This window comes from Nomascus leucogenys, chromosome 10 (assembly GCF_006542625.1).
Source record: "Nomascus leucogenys isolate Asia chromosome 10, Asia_NLE_v1, whole genome shotgun sequence".
NCBI lineage: Eukaryota > Metazoa > Chordata > Mammalia > Primates > Hylobatidae > Nomascus > Nomascus leucogenys.
In genome coordinates, this window is record NC_044390.1 from 4,652,195 (window position 1) to 4,667,649 (window position 15,455).

General features: G+C 55.6%; 1 protein-coding gene across 2 annotated transcripts; it reads right to left on the minus strand.

Moving 5' to 3' along the window:
- Nucleotides 1-5,949: 5,949 nt before the first annotated feature.
- On the minus strand, nucleotides 5,950-14,897 carry MYADM (myeloid associated differentiation marker). 2 transcript variants are annotated; one of them, XM_030819740.1, is made up of 3 exons: nucleotides 14,651-14,897; nucleotides 11,323-11,407; nucleotides 5,950-8,050 (listed from the first exon to the last, which is right to left on the minus strand). In XM_030819740.1, exon 3 carries the CDS (start codon nucleotides 8,046-8,048, stop codon nucleotides 7,080-7,082), a length of 969 nt encoding a protein of 322 aa, XP_030675600.1. In that variant the 5' UTR covers nucleotides 8,049-8,050; nucleotides 11,323-11,407; nucleotides 14,651-14,897; the 3' UTR covers nucleotides 5,950-7,079. The 2 variants fall into 2 exon arrangements, with proteins under 2 accessions (XP_030675600.1, XP_030675599.1); XM_030819739.1 differs by lacking the exon at nucleotides 14,651-14,897 and adding an exon at nucleotides 13,124-14,134.
- Between the last annotated feature and the right edge of the window lie 558 nt (nucleotides 14,898-15,455).

Below are 15,455 nucleotides of genomic sequence, written 5' to 3' on the forward strand. Positions count from 1 at the left end.
CTTTCTATTTCTCTATTTCCTCTGCTGTATGTCTCCATCTGTATCTGTCGCCATCTCTGGGTCTTGGTGTCGTGGTCCTTCTCGGGGTCTTGGTCTGTCTCACTGTGAATCAGTCTCCCTCTGTCTCTCCCTCTACGTCTGATAAATTCTTCCGCCTCTGTCTCCCTGAGTCTGTTCCTTTCCCTGTCTTTATGTGTCTCTCTGGCTCTGTGAATCTCTATTCTCTCTCAGGCTGCGACTCTGTCTCTCCCTCCCTCTGCAACTTGATCTCTTTGGGAGTCCATCTCTGTCTTCCTCTCTGGGAGTCACTCTCTAAATGCTTGCCTCTGTCTCTCCCTCTCTCTCCTCACCTCCACCCGTCTTTATAAATGCCTTTGTCTCTGTCTCTCTCCCTTCCTCCGGCTCTGCAACTCCGTCTCTGTTTCTGTTTGTCTCTTCCTATAACTCTCTGGTTCCATCTGTTTCTCTGTGCTTGTCCCTCTCTGGCTCTGTTGATCTCTCTCTCTCTCTGATGCTAGGGGGGGTCTCTCTCCCTCTTCTCTTCTCTATCTCTGTCTCTGTCCCTTTCTCTCTGACCCAATCTCTATTGGTCTCTCTGGCTCTATGAATCTCTTTCTGTTTCTGGGGATCTCCCTGTCCCTCTGTGTCTGTGATTCAGTCTCTCTGTGTCTCTGACTCTCTGAATCTATTTGTCTCTCTGACTCTCTGTGTCTCTGGCTCTATGAATGTCTCTCTATGTCTCTCTGACTCCCTGAATCTCTGTCTCTGGCTCTATGAATCTCTATGTGTCTGTGACTCTGAATCTCTCTATGTCTCTGGCTCTATGAATCTCTATGTCTCTATGAATCTCTTTCTATGTCTCTCTGACTCTCCGAATCTCTCTGTGCCTCTGGCTCTATGAATCTCTCTGTTTGTCTCTTTGGCTCTGTGAATCTCTGTGATTCAGGCTCTCTTAATCTCTCTATATGTCTCTATGAATCTCTCTGTGTCTCTGGCTCTCTGAATCTCTGTCGAGGGTCTCTAGAGACTTCCCTCTCTGTGTCTCTGTGATTCAGTCTCTCTCCCCTTTCCCTTTTCTGTGTCTCTGTCTCTCTGTGTCCCCTTCTCTGACCCACTCCATGTGTCTATCTGGCCCTGTGAGTCTCTCTCCATCTCTGAGGTCTCTCCCTCTCTCCCTGTGTCTCTGTGATTCAGTCTCTCTCCCTCCCTCTGAGTGTCTCTGTGATTCAATCCCTGTCTCCCTCTCTCTAGACCTCGCTGGCTTCGGCATCCTCTCTGTGCGCCCCCTCTCAGGAAGGGGGTCTCTCCGAGGGCCGGCGCGGTCAGTCTCTTCCGGCCTCCACACCTCTTGGTCGCTCTACCCGCGTCCCCGCCTCTCGCTAGTCGGGCTCTGAGCCTCCCCGGTTCCGGAGCGCTTCCCAGTCCCCGCTCCCGGGAGACCCGCTCTGTTGCCAGGGGCAACCACGGCCCGCCCCGGGCTGCGGGCGCAGTGCATTCTGGAACTGGTAGTCCGAGACTGCGGACCAGCCACTCTCGGGACGCGACCGAGAACTCCGTCTCCCGGCGTGCCCCGCGAGGCTGGGCGGGACGCTGCTGCGGCGCCTGGGAGGGACTCTGGACCCCCAGCACACCTTCTCTGGGACTTTTTAGGGGTTCAGGGCGGGTTTCCTGGGATTCCCAAAGCCGAAGGGAAGGTGGGGGAATCCGAGTCCTCTTGTAACCACTCTCCCTAAATGTGGAGTCCACTGGCCTTCCAGCCACCTCCAGGTGACCTAGGGCGAAGGATAGGCGGCGGGGATGGCCCCGAAACCGACCTAGGAATCCCACCACGTTCTAGTCCAGTGTCCTTGAGTTCATTCCCGAGTTAACCAACGTATCACCCCAGAGTTCTATAGCTGTTCTTTCGGATGCCTTCCAGAAGGGATTCAGGCATGGGATGGGAGAGAAGGGTGGGCGAGGCGTCCTTTAAGAAGACAGCGATGGAATGGGTTGGAGATCAAGAGTGGACGCTGCAGAAATGAAAAGGAGGCCTTTCCTCATCCAACGAGAGTGTGTGCCCCAGCTGGCCTTTCCTTCTCCCCTTCCAGGAGAACCCTTCCCTCCCTTGCGGTATCTCTCCCCAATTGCTTTTGCGGATGTAGATGCAGATAGCGGGTTGTGTGATCATCGAATTTTCTTTAAAACTTTTTTTTTTTTAATAGAGACGAGGACTTGCTGTGTTGCCCAGGCTGGTCTTGAACTCCTGGGCTTAAGCGATCCTCCCGCCTTGTCCTCCCAGTGTTGGGACCACAGGCGTGAGCCTCCGCGCCGGCTGATCATGGAATTTTTTTTTTTTTTTTTTTTTTTTTTTCAGACGGAGTCCCGCTCTGTCTCCCAGGCTGGAGTGCAGTGTGGCGCGATCTCGGCTCACTACAACCTCCGCCTCCCAGGTTCAAGCGATTCTCCTGCCTCAGCCTCATGAGTAGCTGGAACTACAGGCGCACGCCACCACGCCCGGCTAATTTTTGTATTTTTAGTAAAGACGGCGTTTCACCGTGTTGGCCAGGATGGTCTCGATCTCCTAACCTCGTGATCCACCCACCTCGGCCTCCCAAAGTGCTGGGATTACAGACGTGAGCCACCTGCCAGGCCTGATCCGGGAATTTTGTAGGGCTTATATTTATTTGTGTATTTGTAATTCTCCTGAGGTCCGGGAAATGCGTGGGCAGAGGATTACCTAGGTGCCCAGGCAAGAGACTGAAGGCACGAACTGTTTCAGTATAACAAAGAAAATAGTTAGAATAAGAATGGTCAAAATACAAATTAGATATAGAGATGATCATGGACAATTATCAATCATTATTATAAACATTATTAATCATCAGCTTTTAATATTACTCTTTGCTGCATTACTAATATAACCTAGGAATAACCGGAGGGTATAGGGTCAGGTGCTGAAGGGACATGGTGAGAAGTGACCTAGAAGGCAAGAGGTGAGCCTTCTGTCACGCCTGCCTAAGGGCCGTTTGAGGACTCTTTGGTCAAGCGGTAATGCCAGTGTCTGGGAAGGCACCTGTTACTTAGCAGACCGCGAAAGGGAGTCTCCTTTCCTTGAAGGAGTCAGGGAACACTCTGCTCCACCAGCTTCTTGTGGAAGGCTGGATATTATCCAGGCCTGCCTAGTCATCCGGAGGCCTAAACCCCTCCCTGTGGTGCTGTGCTTCAATGGTCACGCTCCTTGTCCACTTTCTTTCTTTTTTTTTTTTTGAGACAGAGTCTTGCTCTGTCGCCCAGGCTGGAGTGCAGTGGCGCAATCTCGGCTCACTGCAAGCTCCGGCTCACTGCAAGCTCCGCCTCCCGGGGTTCACGCCATTCTCCTGCCTCAGCCTCTCCGAGTAGCTGGGACTACAGGCGCCCGCCACCACGCCCGGCTAATTTTTTTTTTTTTGTATTTTTAGTAGAGACGGGGTTTCACCGTGGTCTCGATCTCCTGACCTCGTGATCCGCCCGCCTCAGCCTCCCAAAGTGCTGGGATTACAAGCGTGAGCCACCGCGCCCGGCTTCCTTGTCCACTTTCATGCTCCTCCCTTACTCCTGGCTCCTCTTTGAAGTTCATAGTAGTAAGCAGTAGAGGAAATAGTGAAAGTCTTAAAGTCTTTGATCTTTCTTGAAAGAAAACGCTGACTTATGCTGCCTTCTCTCTCTGCTTCAGCTACCTAAGAGGGAAGGGCCCCCTGTCCTGTGATCACATGACTTGCTTCACCTTGTCAATCACTTAGAAGATTCACCCTCCTTACTCTGCCCCCTTATCTTGTATGCAATAAATATCAGCGCGCCCAGCTGTTACGGGCCACTACCAGTCTCCACGTCTTGATGGTAGTGGTCCCCCGGGCCCAGCTGCTTTCTCTTTGTCTTGTGCCTTTATTTATTACAATCTCTCATCCCTGCACACAGGGAGAACACCTGCTAAGCCCCATAGGGCTGGACCCTACAGAAATGGACAAGATGGCCTTCTGTGGGACAGAGATTGGTTGCAGTAGCTCATTTGATCTTTATGAAGGTCTTCTGTTGACCAGGTATATTCAGAGGCTTAGATTGGAGGGTAAGGAGGGAGCTGATAATGGGAATGTAGGCGGGATCAGGTCGTGAAGGCCAGACCCAGGGGCTTTGATAGTGCCTATAGGCAATGGGCTATGGAAGGACTTCAGCAGGGAAGGGCAGGATCAGATCTGCATGATGGAAGAATCCTTCTGGAGCCAGGGTGGGATGGAGAAGGAGGCTGGGGCAATAGCTCAGGTGAAACAAAATGGAACTTGAGCTGGGCCAGGAACCTGGAGAAGAGGGCGGTAGAAATGGTATTTAGGAGGAAGAATAGACAGTGTTTGATGAGGGACTGACTGAGTAGAGGGGGGAAGGTACCACCATGTGCTTGGGTTCTCAGCTCTGAGAGGCAATTACTGAAATGGGGAGCCTGGGAGGACGAGGTGACTGGGGAGGAAAGCTCCTTCACTTAAATTGGGACATTGTATTTTTGAGGTGCTCAGGGGACAGACTCCAAGGAGGGAGAAGTCTAGTTCATTTCTAACCCACCCAGCCCTCCTGGTTTGAGGAAGTCATTTAGAAGACCCAGACTCAGCTAGTATCTTCTGATGAGGCCAAGGTTGTCTTGGCACCAACCCCATTCTCCCACTAGACCCAAGAATCTGGCCCTTGCCCCTCTCTGAGAGTCCTCCCCGCCTTTTTTTTTCTTTTTTTCTTTTTTGTAGAGATGGGGTTTCACCATGTTGGCCAGGCTGGTCTCAAACTCCTGACGTCAAGTGATCCGCCCGCCTTGGGCTCCCAAAGTGCTGGGATTATAGGCGTGAGCCACCGTGCTCGGCCGCCCTCCTCATTAAGAAAGCACAAGTCCTTTTTTTAACTTTATATTGATATTTAAAAGAAAAAGAACATGATGGATACGGGAATGGGGGAAGGGACAAGGGTTTTACGATTAACAACAGGAACTGATAGGAACCAAAAGCTCCAGGGAATTAAAAAAAAATAAAATATATATTTATACATTTATATATATATATATATATATATCACGTTATGCATGTGTCCCCCAGACAAGCAGGAAGCAGCAAGAAGCAACTAGCACACAGAAACACCCGTGCGTGTGCACTACACATTCAAGCAAAGCCATTCCGCTAGCTAGGATGCAGCAATCCCCACCCTCCCACCTATGGGCAAAAGAGAACAGCTGAAAAGAAACTTCCCTCTTTAAAGGCCACTCAGTGATTTTTGTCCTCATGGCCAGGAAAAAGAAAGAAAAACAAAACAAAACAAAAAAGGCTGATCTTGCCTTGAAAGCGGGCAGTGGCCATTTTCTTCTCCTCTCTGCCGCAGCAGGACACGTTATTTTTAACACAGAGGGCCACATCACTGTCCCTCACAAATACTTCAGACAGTTGTCTTCAACATCCTGTGGTTCTTCGTCCGATTCCTTTTTTTTTTTTTTTTTTGAGCTGGAGTCTCGCTCTGTCGCCCAGGCTGGAGCACAGTGGTGCCATCTTGACTTACTGCAACCTCCACCTCCCAGGTTGAAGGGATTCTCCTGTCTCAGTCCCCCGAGTAGCTGGGATTACAGGTGCCCGCCACCACGCGCGGCTAATTTCTGTTTTTTTTTTTTTTTTTTTTTTTGAGACGGAGTCTCGCTCTGTCACCCAGGCTGGAGTGCAGTGGCACGATCTCCGCCCACTGCAAGCTCCGCCTCCCGGGTTCACGCCATTCTCCTGCCTCAGCCTCTCCGAGTAGCTGGGACTACAGGCGCCCGCCACCACGCCCGGCTAATTTTTTGTATTTTTAGTAGAGACGGGGTTTCACCGTGGTCTCGATCTCCTGACCTCGTGATCCACCCACCTCGGCCTCCCAAAGTGCTGGGATTACAAGCGTGAGCCACTGTGCCCGGCCTAATTTTTGTATTTTTAGTAGAGACGTGGTTTCACCATGTTGGCCAGGCTGGTCTTGAACTCCTGACCTCAGATGATTGCCTGCCTTGGTCTCCCAAAGTACTGGGATTACAGGCGTCAGCCACCAGCCCGGCCCCGACTCCTTTTTTTTTTTTTTTTTTTTTGATACCACAGAGAATAGTTGGGATGAAAGGCATCTAGCCCCTGCTTCCTTTAAGATGGCCTCTAGGCAGTGGGTGTTCTGTAAGCCTGGCAAAAATTCTGGAGCCAATCTCTGGCAAGGCTGAGTGCCAGGCGGGGCCTAGGGACACAGGGTCTGTGCTTAAAGCCTCCCGCCCATTGGAAATTACTGACCTCCAAATATATATATATATATCTTTTTTTTTTTCTTTAATTTAAAGGGGAAGTACACTGCACACCTTCCTCCACTGGGAGAAAGGGGGCCCAATCCCAGCTACCCCCCCCCCCCCCCACACACGTACACACTGACTAAGGCACAGCGAGGGTGGGCAGGCATGCTTTGGCATGTGGCATGGACGGCTGCAAGGGGTGTGGATGTGGGAGCTCAGCACCTTTGGAGGTGGGTGGAGGCAGGAAGAGAAAGAAGTCTCAGGGCTCCCAAGGACACAGGAGAAGGTGGTTGCAAAACAGGCAGATAAGAAAGCCAACAGGTAACCCAGAAAACAGATAAGAAAAAAAGAGTGGAAAAAGAGAAACAGGCTGGGTGCGGCAGCTCACACCTGTCCTCCCAGTTACTTGGGAGGCTGAGGCAGGAGAATCGCTTGAACCCAGGAGGCAGGGGTTGCAGTGAGTCGAGATCGCACCACTGCACTCCAGCCTGGGCTACAGAGTGAGACTCCGTCTTAAAAAAAAAAAAAAAAAAAAAAAAGAAAAACAGCTCAGGGGTGAAAACAGGATGTGGGCAACAAAACAACGCAGGAAGGAAACAGCAAGAGGAAAGGGAAGGAAGAAGATGCATCCAAGAACTGGTTAGAGTGCAAGGAATTGGGAAGGAAAGAAAAAGGTGGGAAGCAGGGGAGCCAGGAAGAGGAAAACAGAGGAAAGGCAGAAGAAAGAAGTACTCCATAAAGAAAACTCGGGCAAGAAGAACAGAGGTTGGAGAGGGAACGGGAGCCTCTTGGGAGAGTCTTAGACCTTGACAAAAACCAGGCGGGCAGAGTGCACCAGGTCAGCCACATACGCCAGTAGGTTGATGGCCGTCAGAATGGCCACAGCCAGTCGGCGGTCCCAGCCACACACGTAGTAGGCATGGCTGCGGCTGCAGCTTACATCTCTCGAGCGCCGAGGCTGGCCGCCATACTTCTCATCGAACTGGTAGAGGGGCCAGAGAACAAGGGCAGTGGCATAGAGGAGGACAGACAGCAAGGCCAGCCCCGACAGGAAGCTGGGGAAGGGGATGGGTAGCACGTTGGTGCACTCTCCCAGGTTCAGCAGGATGGCGATGGCCGCTAGGATGAAGCAGATGGCGTACACCGCCACACACCACTCCAGGGCCGGCTGGTGCTGGTACAGGGAGGGGTCGCTGATAAACGCGAAGATGATGCAGGCCACGAAGGTCTCCAGCACCTTCAGCAGCCCTGGCACGGTGGCCATGTAGCCAGTGATCTCGCCGGGCCGGGCCCGGGTCCAGGCCACTTCGGTGGCGTAAACCACACACGCGATGCAGGAGAAGAAGGTGGCGGCGATGGCGTGGTCCCGGGAACGGCCGTGGGACAGGAACTGGACGTAGGTGGTGGGGTAGATGATGGAGGCCGAGAGGCAGAAGAGGGCCGCGTAGCAAGCGAAGGTGATGGGGAAGTTGCGCCAAGACAGGGGGAAGCGGGCCTGGAGCCCGCACAGCTCCACGATGAGGATGACCAGGGTCACGGAGAAGCAGAAGCACCAGGTAAACATGGACCAGTTGCCCATGGACCCCGTCCAGGCGCCCACGCTAGCCACCAGCGAGAAGGCCACGCAGGTAGACACCAACTGCAGCAGGCGAAGGAGACCCAGGGGCTGTGTCAGGGCCCGAGGGGACCCCACGATCGTGGGGGACCCCAGGCCCGAAGATGACGTCGTGGTGGTTGTGACGGTGGTGCGGGTTACCGTCACTGGCATGGCTGCAAAAAGGGGAAAGACAGTGTCCTTATACGGTCACAAACATAGGAATCCAGGTCCCTTGGCCATTGCCTCCCCCAGGGACAAATTAATATGAGCTCTAGTAGGGAGTTCCCAAGATGTGGGGCTTTGGGTTTTCTTTTCTTTCTTTTTTTTGAGACAAGAGACTTGCTCCGTGGCCCAGGCTGGAGTGCATTGGCACAATCTTGGCTCACAACCTCCGCTACTCAGGTTCAAGTGATTCTCCTGCCTCAGCCTCCCGAGTAGCTGAGATTACAGGCACGTGCCACCACGCCCGGCTGATTTTTATTTTTAGTAGAGATGGGGTTTCGCCATGTTGGCCAAGCTAGTCTCAAACTCCTGACCTCAGGTGATCCACTGGCCTCGGCCTCCCAAAGTGCTGGGATTACAGGCGTGAGCCACTGCGCCCAGCCTTGGGTTTTCAAATGGGGGACAGTCTTGGGCATACAGGGATGAGCCTGTCCCCTCCAGTTCAAGGCTCACTCCTCCCCTACCCGTATCAGAACCCAGGAGTCTAGGCACCTATTTTCCTCCTTCCCAAGAGATTCTTCTCTCTTTCGAGACCTAACTACTGTACAACTACACTGTTTGCTTCCCACTCCAGATACCGTGCTTCCCTCTTTCCCTCCTTCCCCCAGGGACTCAGTAGCTCAGCCATTTAGCACTCTGTACTCTACAGCACCATCCCTGTGGCCAGGCATGGGTGTGGCTCATGCCTGTAATCCCAGCACTCCGGGAGGCTGAGGCAGGTGGACTGTTTGAGCCCAGGAGTTGGAGACCAGCCTGGGCAACCTAGGGAGACCTCATTTACCAAAAAAATTTTTAAATTAGCTGGGTGTGGTGGTGTGTGCGTGTGGTCCCAGCTACTCGGGATGCTGAGGTGGGAGGATTGCTTGAGCCTGTGAGGTCAAGGCTGCAGTGAGCTGGGATGCATCAATGCACTCCAGCCTGGGAGGCAGAGTGAGACCCTGACTCAAAAAAAAAAAATTTTTTTAATTACAAATAGGCCGGGTGCAGTGGCTCACGCATATAATCCCAGCACTTTGGAGGCCAAGGCGGGTGGATCACTTGAGGTCAGGAGTTGGAGACCAGCCTGGCCAACATGGCGACACTCGGTCTCTACCAAAAATGCAAAAATTATCTAGGCATGGAGGCATGCACCTACAATCCCAGCTACTCAGGAGACTGAGGCAGGAGAATCACTTGAACCCGGGAGGCAGAGGGTGCAGTGAGCCAAGATCGCACCACTGCACTCCAGCCTGAGCCACAGAGCCACACTCCGCTTCAAAAAAAATAAAATAATCTGGGCGCAGTGGCTCATGCCTGTAATCCCAGCACTTTGGGAGGCCAAGGCTGGCAGATCACTTATGGCCAGAAGTTCAAGACCAGCGTGGCCAACATGGTGAAACCCTGTCTCTACTAAAAATACAAAAATCAGCTGGGTGTGGTGGCGGGCGCCTGTGATCGCAGCTACTCGGGAGGCTGAGGCAGGAGAATTGCTTGAACCCCAGAGGTGGAGGTTGCAGTGAGCCAAGATTGCGCCATTGCACTCCAGCCCAGGCGACACGAGTGAAACTCCATCTCAAAAAATAAAATAAAATAATAAAAATAAATAAAATAAAATAAATAAAAAATAAAGCATCCTCCTTCTGCCTCCTGCCACAATCCAAGTGTCAGGACAAAACGGCTGTCTTTCACAGGCTCTGAAAACCCCATCTCTCAACTTCCTTTTCTTTCAGTATTCAGAGCTCTGCACCCCAGACCCTGTGAGCAAACTTCCGTTTTCCATCGAACAGTGACCTAGACATTTGCAGCCTCTAAATGGCCCAACCTCCCCGGGCTTCCATTCTCAGGGACCCACATCTAATAAGAGCTCCAACCTCCTGATAAAGGATATCTTCTCACAGAGATCCCAGCCGTGGAAAACCAAGAGACCTCCCCTCCCTTCTGGCAAGGAGCCTAAACTCTCAGCGGCCCCCTCCTCTCCCTACCCCCCACCTTGGAGATTAGCAGCCTTCACTCTCAGTCTAACTCCCACCTGAGATTTAGGACCGGAGTACTGCAACCCAAAAAAGCTTAGTTTCAGCCTCCCCCTCCACACTCCTGCATACTGCATCCATCTACCTCCACCTTCTCTCTCCAAAACCCAGCCAGCTGGTCCCCCAGCTTCTGGGAAACTCAGCTCCCCAGATTTCCAGTAGGAACCCCAAGCCCTTCCACTGAACTCTCTCTAGGCCTCACAATCCTGTTTTTTGGTTGTTTTTTTTTTTACTTTTTTTTTTTTACACGGAGTCGCTCTGTCACCCAGGCTGCAGTGCAATGGTGCGATCTTGACTCACTGCAACCTCCGCCTCCTGGATTCAAGCGATTCTCCTGCCTCAGCCTCCCGAGTAGCTGGGGCTACAGGCGTGCGCCACAACGCTCGGCTAATTTTTGTATTTTTAGTAGAGATGGGGTTTCGCCATGTTGGCCAGGCTGGTCTCAAACTCCTGACCTCAAGTGATCCGCCCGCCTTGGCCTCCCAAAGTGCTGGGATTACAGGTGTGAGCCTGCCCATCACAGTCCTGTTATAAGGGGTCAGACCTCTGGCCCTGGGCCCTTAGCCTGAAGGATCCCAGATGCCCCAGACTCCAGAAAACCAATTTGCTTCTTTAGTCCTTGCAAAATCTACAGCTTTCACCTCCTTGTCCTAATGGCCCCCAGGAATCAAGTGCCCGCCCTCTTAGAAACCAGGTGCCCAGTTCTTCCCGCAGGCTGTAAACTGTCTCATCGCAGCCACACTACTAAACCCAAGGCCTCTCCTAGCCACAGGAAAGTAACTTCCTCCTTTCGGCTTCAGGCACATTGCAGGGCAGCAGCACAGGCCTTAACCTTCTCCCGGCAGGCAGTCGCAGGACAGCAGCTCCCTGAGACAAGGGAGCCAGGGCCTGGACTCGCTTCTTCCTCAGATACCTCAGTGTCTGGGACCCTATTCCTTGGAGCCCAAGCTTCCTGGTCCTTAGCCCAGGATCTAGGAGTCCAGGACTTCCTTCTTCCCTCAGACCCCGGAGTCCGGACCCCAGCCCCTCCTCCCTCAGACCCAGGAGTCCAGACCCCAGCCCCTCCTCCCTCAGATCCAGGAGTCCGGGCCCAGCCCCTCCTCCCTCAGACCCAGGAGTCCGGGCCCCCAGCCCCTCCTCCCTCAGACCCAGGAGTCCAGATCCCCAGCCCCTCCTCCCTCAGACCCAGGAGTCCAGGCCTGCTGCCTACTCACCAGCGGTCTTAGCAGAGGAACCCACGGAGAAAGGTCTGGTGGTGGAGACGGATTAAGCCACACTTGGAACAGGCTGTAAGAGCACCTGAGGGGAGGTAGGCCGTTAACGTTCGTTTGGACAGGCTCCTCCCTCCAGGGATCTGCCGCCCTGCGGAGACAGGAACGTGGCGTGGAGCCCAGCAGGGCCCCGGCGGTGACCCCGGGTAAGCCCCGCCCCCCACCCCTCCCGTTCAGTTAACTGTTTGGGCTGCGGCGGATGGAACCCAGCGAAAGTGCACGCCCCGCGGGCCGGCGTGGGCGCGTGTGATCTTAACCCCGCGGGGGCGGGGCTGCGGGCGGCAGTGGCGGGAGAACCCTGGGCGGCGGCTGCGGGGGCGGGCGGCCCAGCCACAGCCGGTGTCTCCGCACCTTATAAGGGCTTCGAGTCGGCCCAGGCATCTGGAATGTGTCAGGGACCAGGAGGCGGTGCCCGGACCCCCGCCCGCCTCCGGGCTGCCCGCCCTCTCCCGGATTTCCGGGGGGTGGGGACCCCGACTCTCAGGTCTTAGGAGAGGGTTGGAGGTCCGCATTTCTGGATCCCTATAAACATAGGCTGAGAGCCCCCCAAGAGCATCTCTAAGACCGAAGTGGGCAGGGACCCGGGCCTCTGAGGGGCTCAGGCTCCAGGCCGAAAACTGCACGCGGTGCTGGAGTCAGGCCCGAGGCCCAGCCACCCTCCCACGGCCTCCCTGATCGCCATTCGGGGCTTGCGGGAGCACCTGGGAGGCTCCACCAGGAGCCAGACACTGCCTGTCCCCACGCCCCTCCACGACCCGCGAAGGAGAAAGAAATCGGGACTGGCCCAGAGTCCCGTGCTCTAGAAGGCGGGCTACTGCCGCGTCCCAAGCAGGGGAGGAGGACGAGCGAGGGCGTCACTCATTCTGTCCCCCGCGGAACATGGGCTAGCCGGGGAGGGGGGCGCGCCAAGGGGAGGGGATGGGCCCACCCCGCCCTTACGGCCTCCAGCCGTCGCCCGAGATCAGAGCTGAGGAATGCGCAGCCAGAGCCTGGAGGGTGAGGAAACACCCCTCCGGAATTCCTCGCAGAGCACCCGGCTCCCCGGGCCACACCCAGCCCCTCAGTATCCTCCCTCGTCCACTCCAGACGCCACACCCATCGCTCACGCTCAGAATCGGGCCCCGGAACCCCAGCCTCGGCTCTCGGCACCCAGAGGTGCGGGACGCAGCCCTGTCCTCTCCTCCTTTCCCAGCTCCTTCTGCACTTTTGTAGCACCGGGCTGGATCTTAACACTCCTCTCCCTCGGCCTTTCAGGAGCCCAAAGTTCCGATTCTGTCTGTCCCCTGGACAGGGGGACAGTAATTCTGAATTCCTTCCATTCTCATTCTCAAACCCAGGACACCTAACCCTAAGCTCTTCGCCTCCTAAAGGACCTCCACGTACCAGATTCCAGTCTCCAACTAGGGCATCTACGAGTCCCCATCTCTCTACTCCCGCAGACCCAGCCCCTCCTCCCTCAGACTCAGGAGTCCAGGCCCAGCTCCTCCTCCCTCAGACCCAGGAGTCCAGGCCACCAGCCCCTCCTCCCTCAGACCCAGGAGTCCAGGTCCCCTTCCCCACTCTTCCAGACGTATGACCTCCACAGTCCAGGTCCTCAGCCCTCTCCTCTGCAGAACCCCAAGAATCCTGGCCCAGCCCCAGTCTTTCTAGGGACCCAGACATTCTGAGACCCAGCGCATTCCTCCCTCCGGCCATAAAGACCCTAGACTGTTGCTTACGCCCTCTGGGGTCCCCACAACCTCACCTCAGGCAGCCAGTGGCGACTGCGGCTGAAGCAAAGACAACAGCTGCAGCTGGAAGGGTCTGAGGGCTGGGTGGGGTTGGCGGGCTGGGGAGCCAGCGCGGGCGGGACGGGGGCGGGGCCGGGGCGGGGCGCAGCTCCGGCTAGGGCGGTGGACAGGGACTTCCCCGAGCTTGGGCTATCCCAGCCCCGCCCTGAGGCGGGGCCAAGAGCAGACCACGCCCCCCGGGGTAAAAGTAACGTGGAGCTCCCGCCCCAACCCAGTGAGCTGGGTGGAGGGCTGAGGTCACCGTTGCCGTGGTGACAAAACAGGAAGACACAACAGCTGGCGGCGTGGAGACTCCTGGGGGCTGCCCTCCTCGACACAGCCCTAGAGGAGTCTCCAGGGTAGGCCAGGGAAGACCGTTACCATAGAAACCCGCATGTTTAGGGTTTGTTTAGTACAGAGCCCCCCAGCTCAGGTCCCCGCCCCCGTCTCACCTCACTCCTTTCTTCCGCTCCCTTCCTAGCCCCTCCTTCCTGGTCTGTTCCGCCCCCACCCCTTCCTTGCTGGATGAAACCTTAAGACACCTGGGTCGCAGCGGATTGGGGGACCAGGCCCCTCAGTTCAATGGGGTTTGTGGGCTAGCATCTCTGTCTCGTGGAGCCCTGAGGGAGAGCAGAATTGAGAGCAGTATTCCTGGGCTTTAGATGGTTCTGGACTACGACCCCTGACTGCTGGGTCTCCCCAAGAAATAGAGGCTAGATTCCTGTATTTAAGGATCTTGAAGGGGCAGCAAAATGCTCCCCTAGTACCCATTGGCACCGGGCGCCGCAGGGGAAGGGACTGGGCTGGACGCGGGTCTCAGATATCAGTGGATAGGGGTGGGGTGTGCTGGGGGCAAAATTCCTGGGAGCTAGCGCAGTAGGAGTTGGGGGCCCGGATTCCTGGGCTCCACAAGATGCCTAGGCTGAGGCCCAGATTCTTGGCTCAAAAGAACAATCAAGCCCGGGCGCGGTGGCTCACGCCTGTAATCCCAGCACTTCGGGAGGCTGAGGAGGGAGGATCCCTTGAGCCCAGGAGTTCGAGGCCAGCCTGGGCAACATAAGGAGACTGCTCTATTAAAAATAGATCATCATCATCATCATCATAGAACCATTAAAGCTCAGACTCGGCTTTTCAGAGCAGGTGTTGCAAGCCTAGCCGCCTGGGTCTGGAAGGCAGAGATATTTTTGGCCTACATTCCTGACTGCTGGATGGAGGGAGGGACTCAGAATTTTAATGAGGATGGGGCTGGGGCTGTGGCTTGGGGCTTTGGATTCCTGGATCCTGCAAGAGGGGAAGGGATCCAAGGGGCTGGTGGGCCCGAAGCCCCAGGGCAGGGAAGAGCTGCAGGGTGTGTTTTTAAAAGGCGGCTCTGCGGCCCTAAAACGGACTGCCGGAGCCTAAAGAAAAAGAGGGAGCGGAGGGTCGGGATGTCGGGCCCCCGGGGAGGGGCAGGACGGGGACCCGGGACGCCTGAGTCCCTCCCTCAGGCCGCGCTCACTCACCGCGCTCTGCAGTCGTCCCGGGCGCGGCCTGGCTGGCTGCGGCCGCTGGGCGGGGCCTGGTGGCGGCTGCGGATGCTCAGCGACGCTGAGCTAACGGGGCGCGTCTGGCGCTGCCGCCGCTGGGCACCTTCCAGGGCCGACAACCGAGGAGGCTCTGAGGCCAAGCCCAGGAGTGGAAGCCGAGTCCAGGAGTGGAAGCCGCGCGAGTGGCAAAGGGAGCAGTCGGAAGGGGTCCGGGAGCTGGGGATCCGGGTCTACGTGCCCTACGGAGCGGGGAGGGGCCGGAGTGGGACCTGCAGGAAGCGGGGGTCTGCAGGAGTGGAGAGGGGGTTGGGTAGAGGAAAGTAGAGCCTGTGTGCGCATTTGTTGTGCTTCTGCAAAGGGAAGGGGGCACAGACCCTCTTTGTCATTCTGGGCCCTGCATAGGGGAGGGAGGTCTCAATGCGCCCAGATTAGGCCTTGTCCTTGTCCAAGGAGGAAGGGCTGTGGACGGATAGGGAGTCGGGACATGGTGTTAGTTGGAGACTCCCCTGGGACGCCTCTAGGTTCTACTCACAGGCCTCCTTGGCCCCAAGTGTAGCAGCAAATCTTTCCCCTTCCTGCCTAAATCAGTCACTGCCTGACCCCCTAGTGACACACTCGAGGTACCCCAAACGGCCCAGAGGTGGTCTCCACAAGAATAACAATTCCTTGTGGTGGCAGCTGTTCCCTTGTAGACACTAGAACCCCTCAACAGCAGGGTTCAGGGTAGCAGGAACAGGAAGCAAACATTTGAAGAGTGAAGGCCGGTCGCGGTGGCTCACCT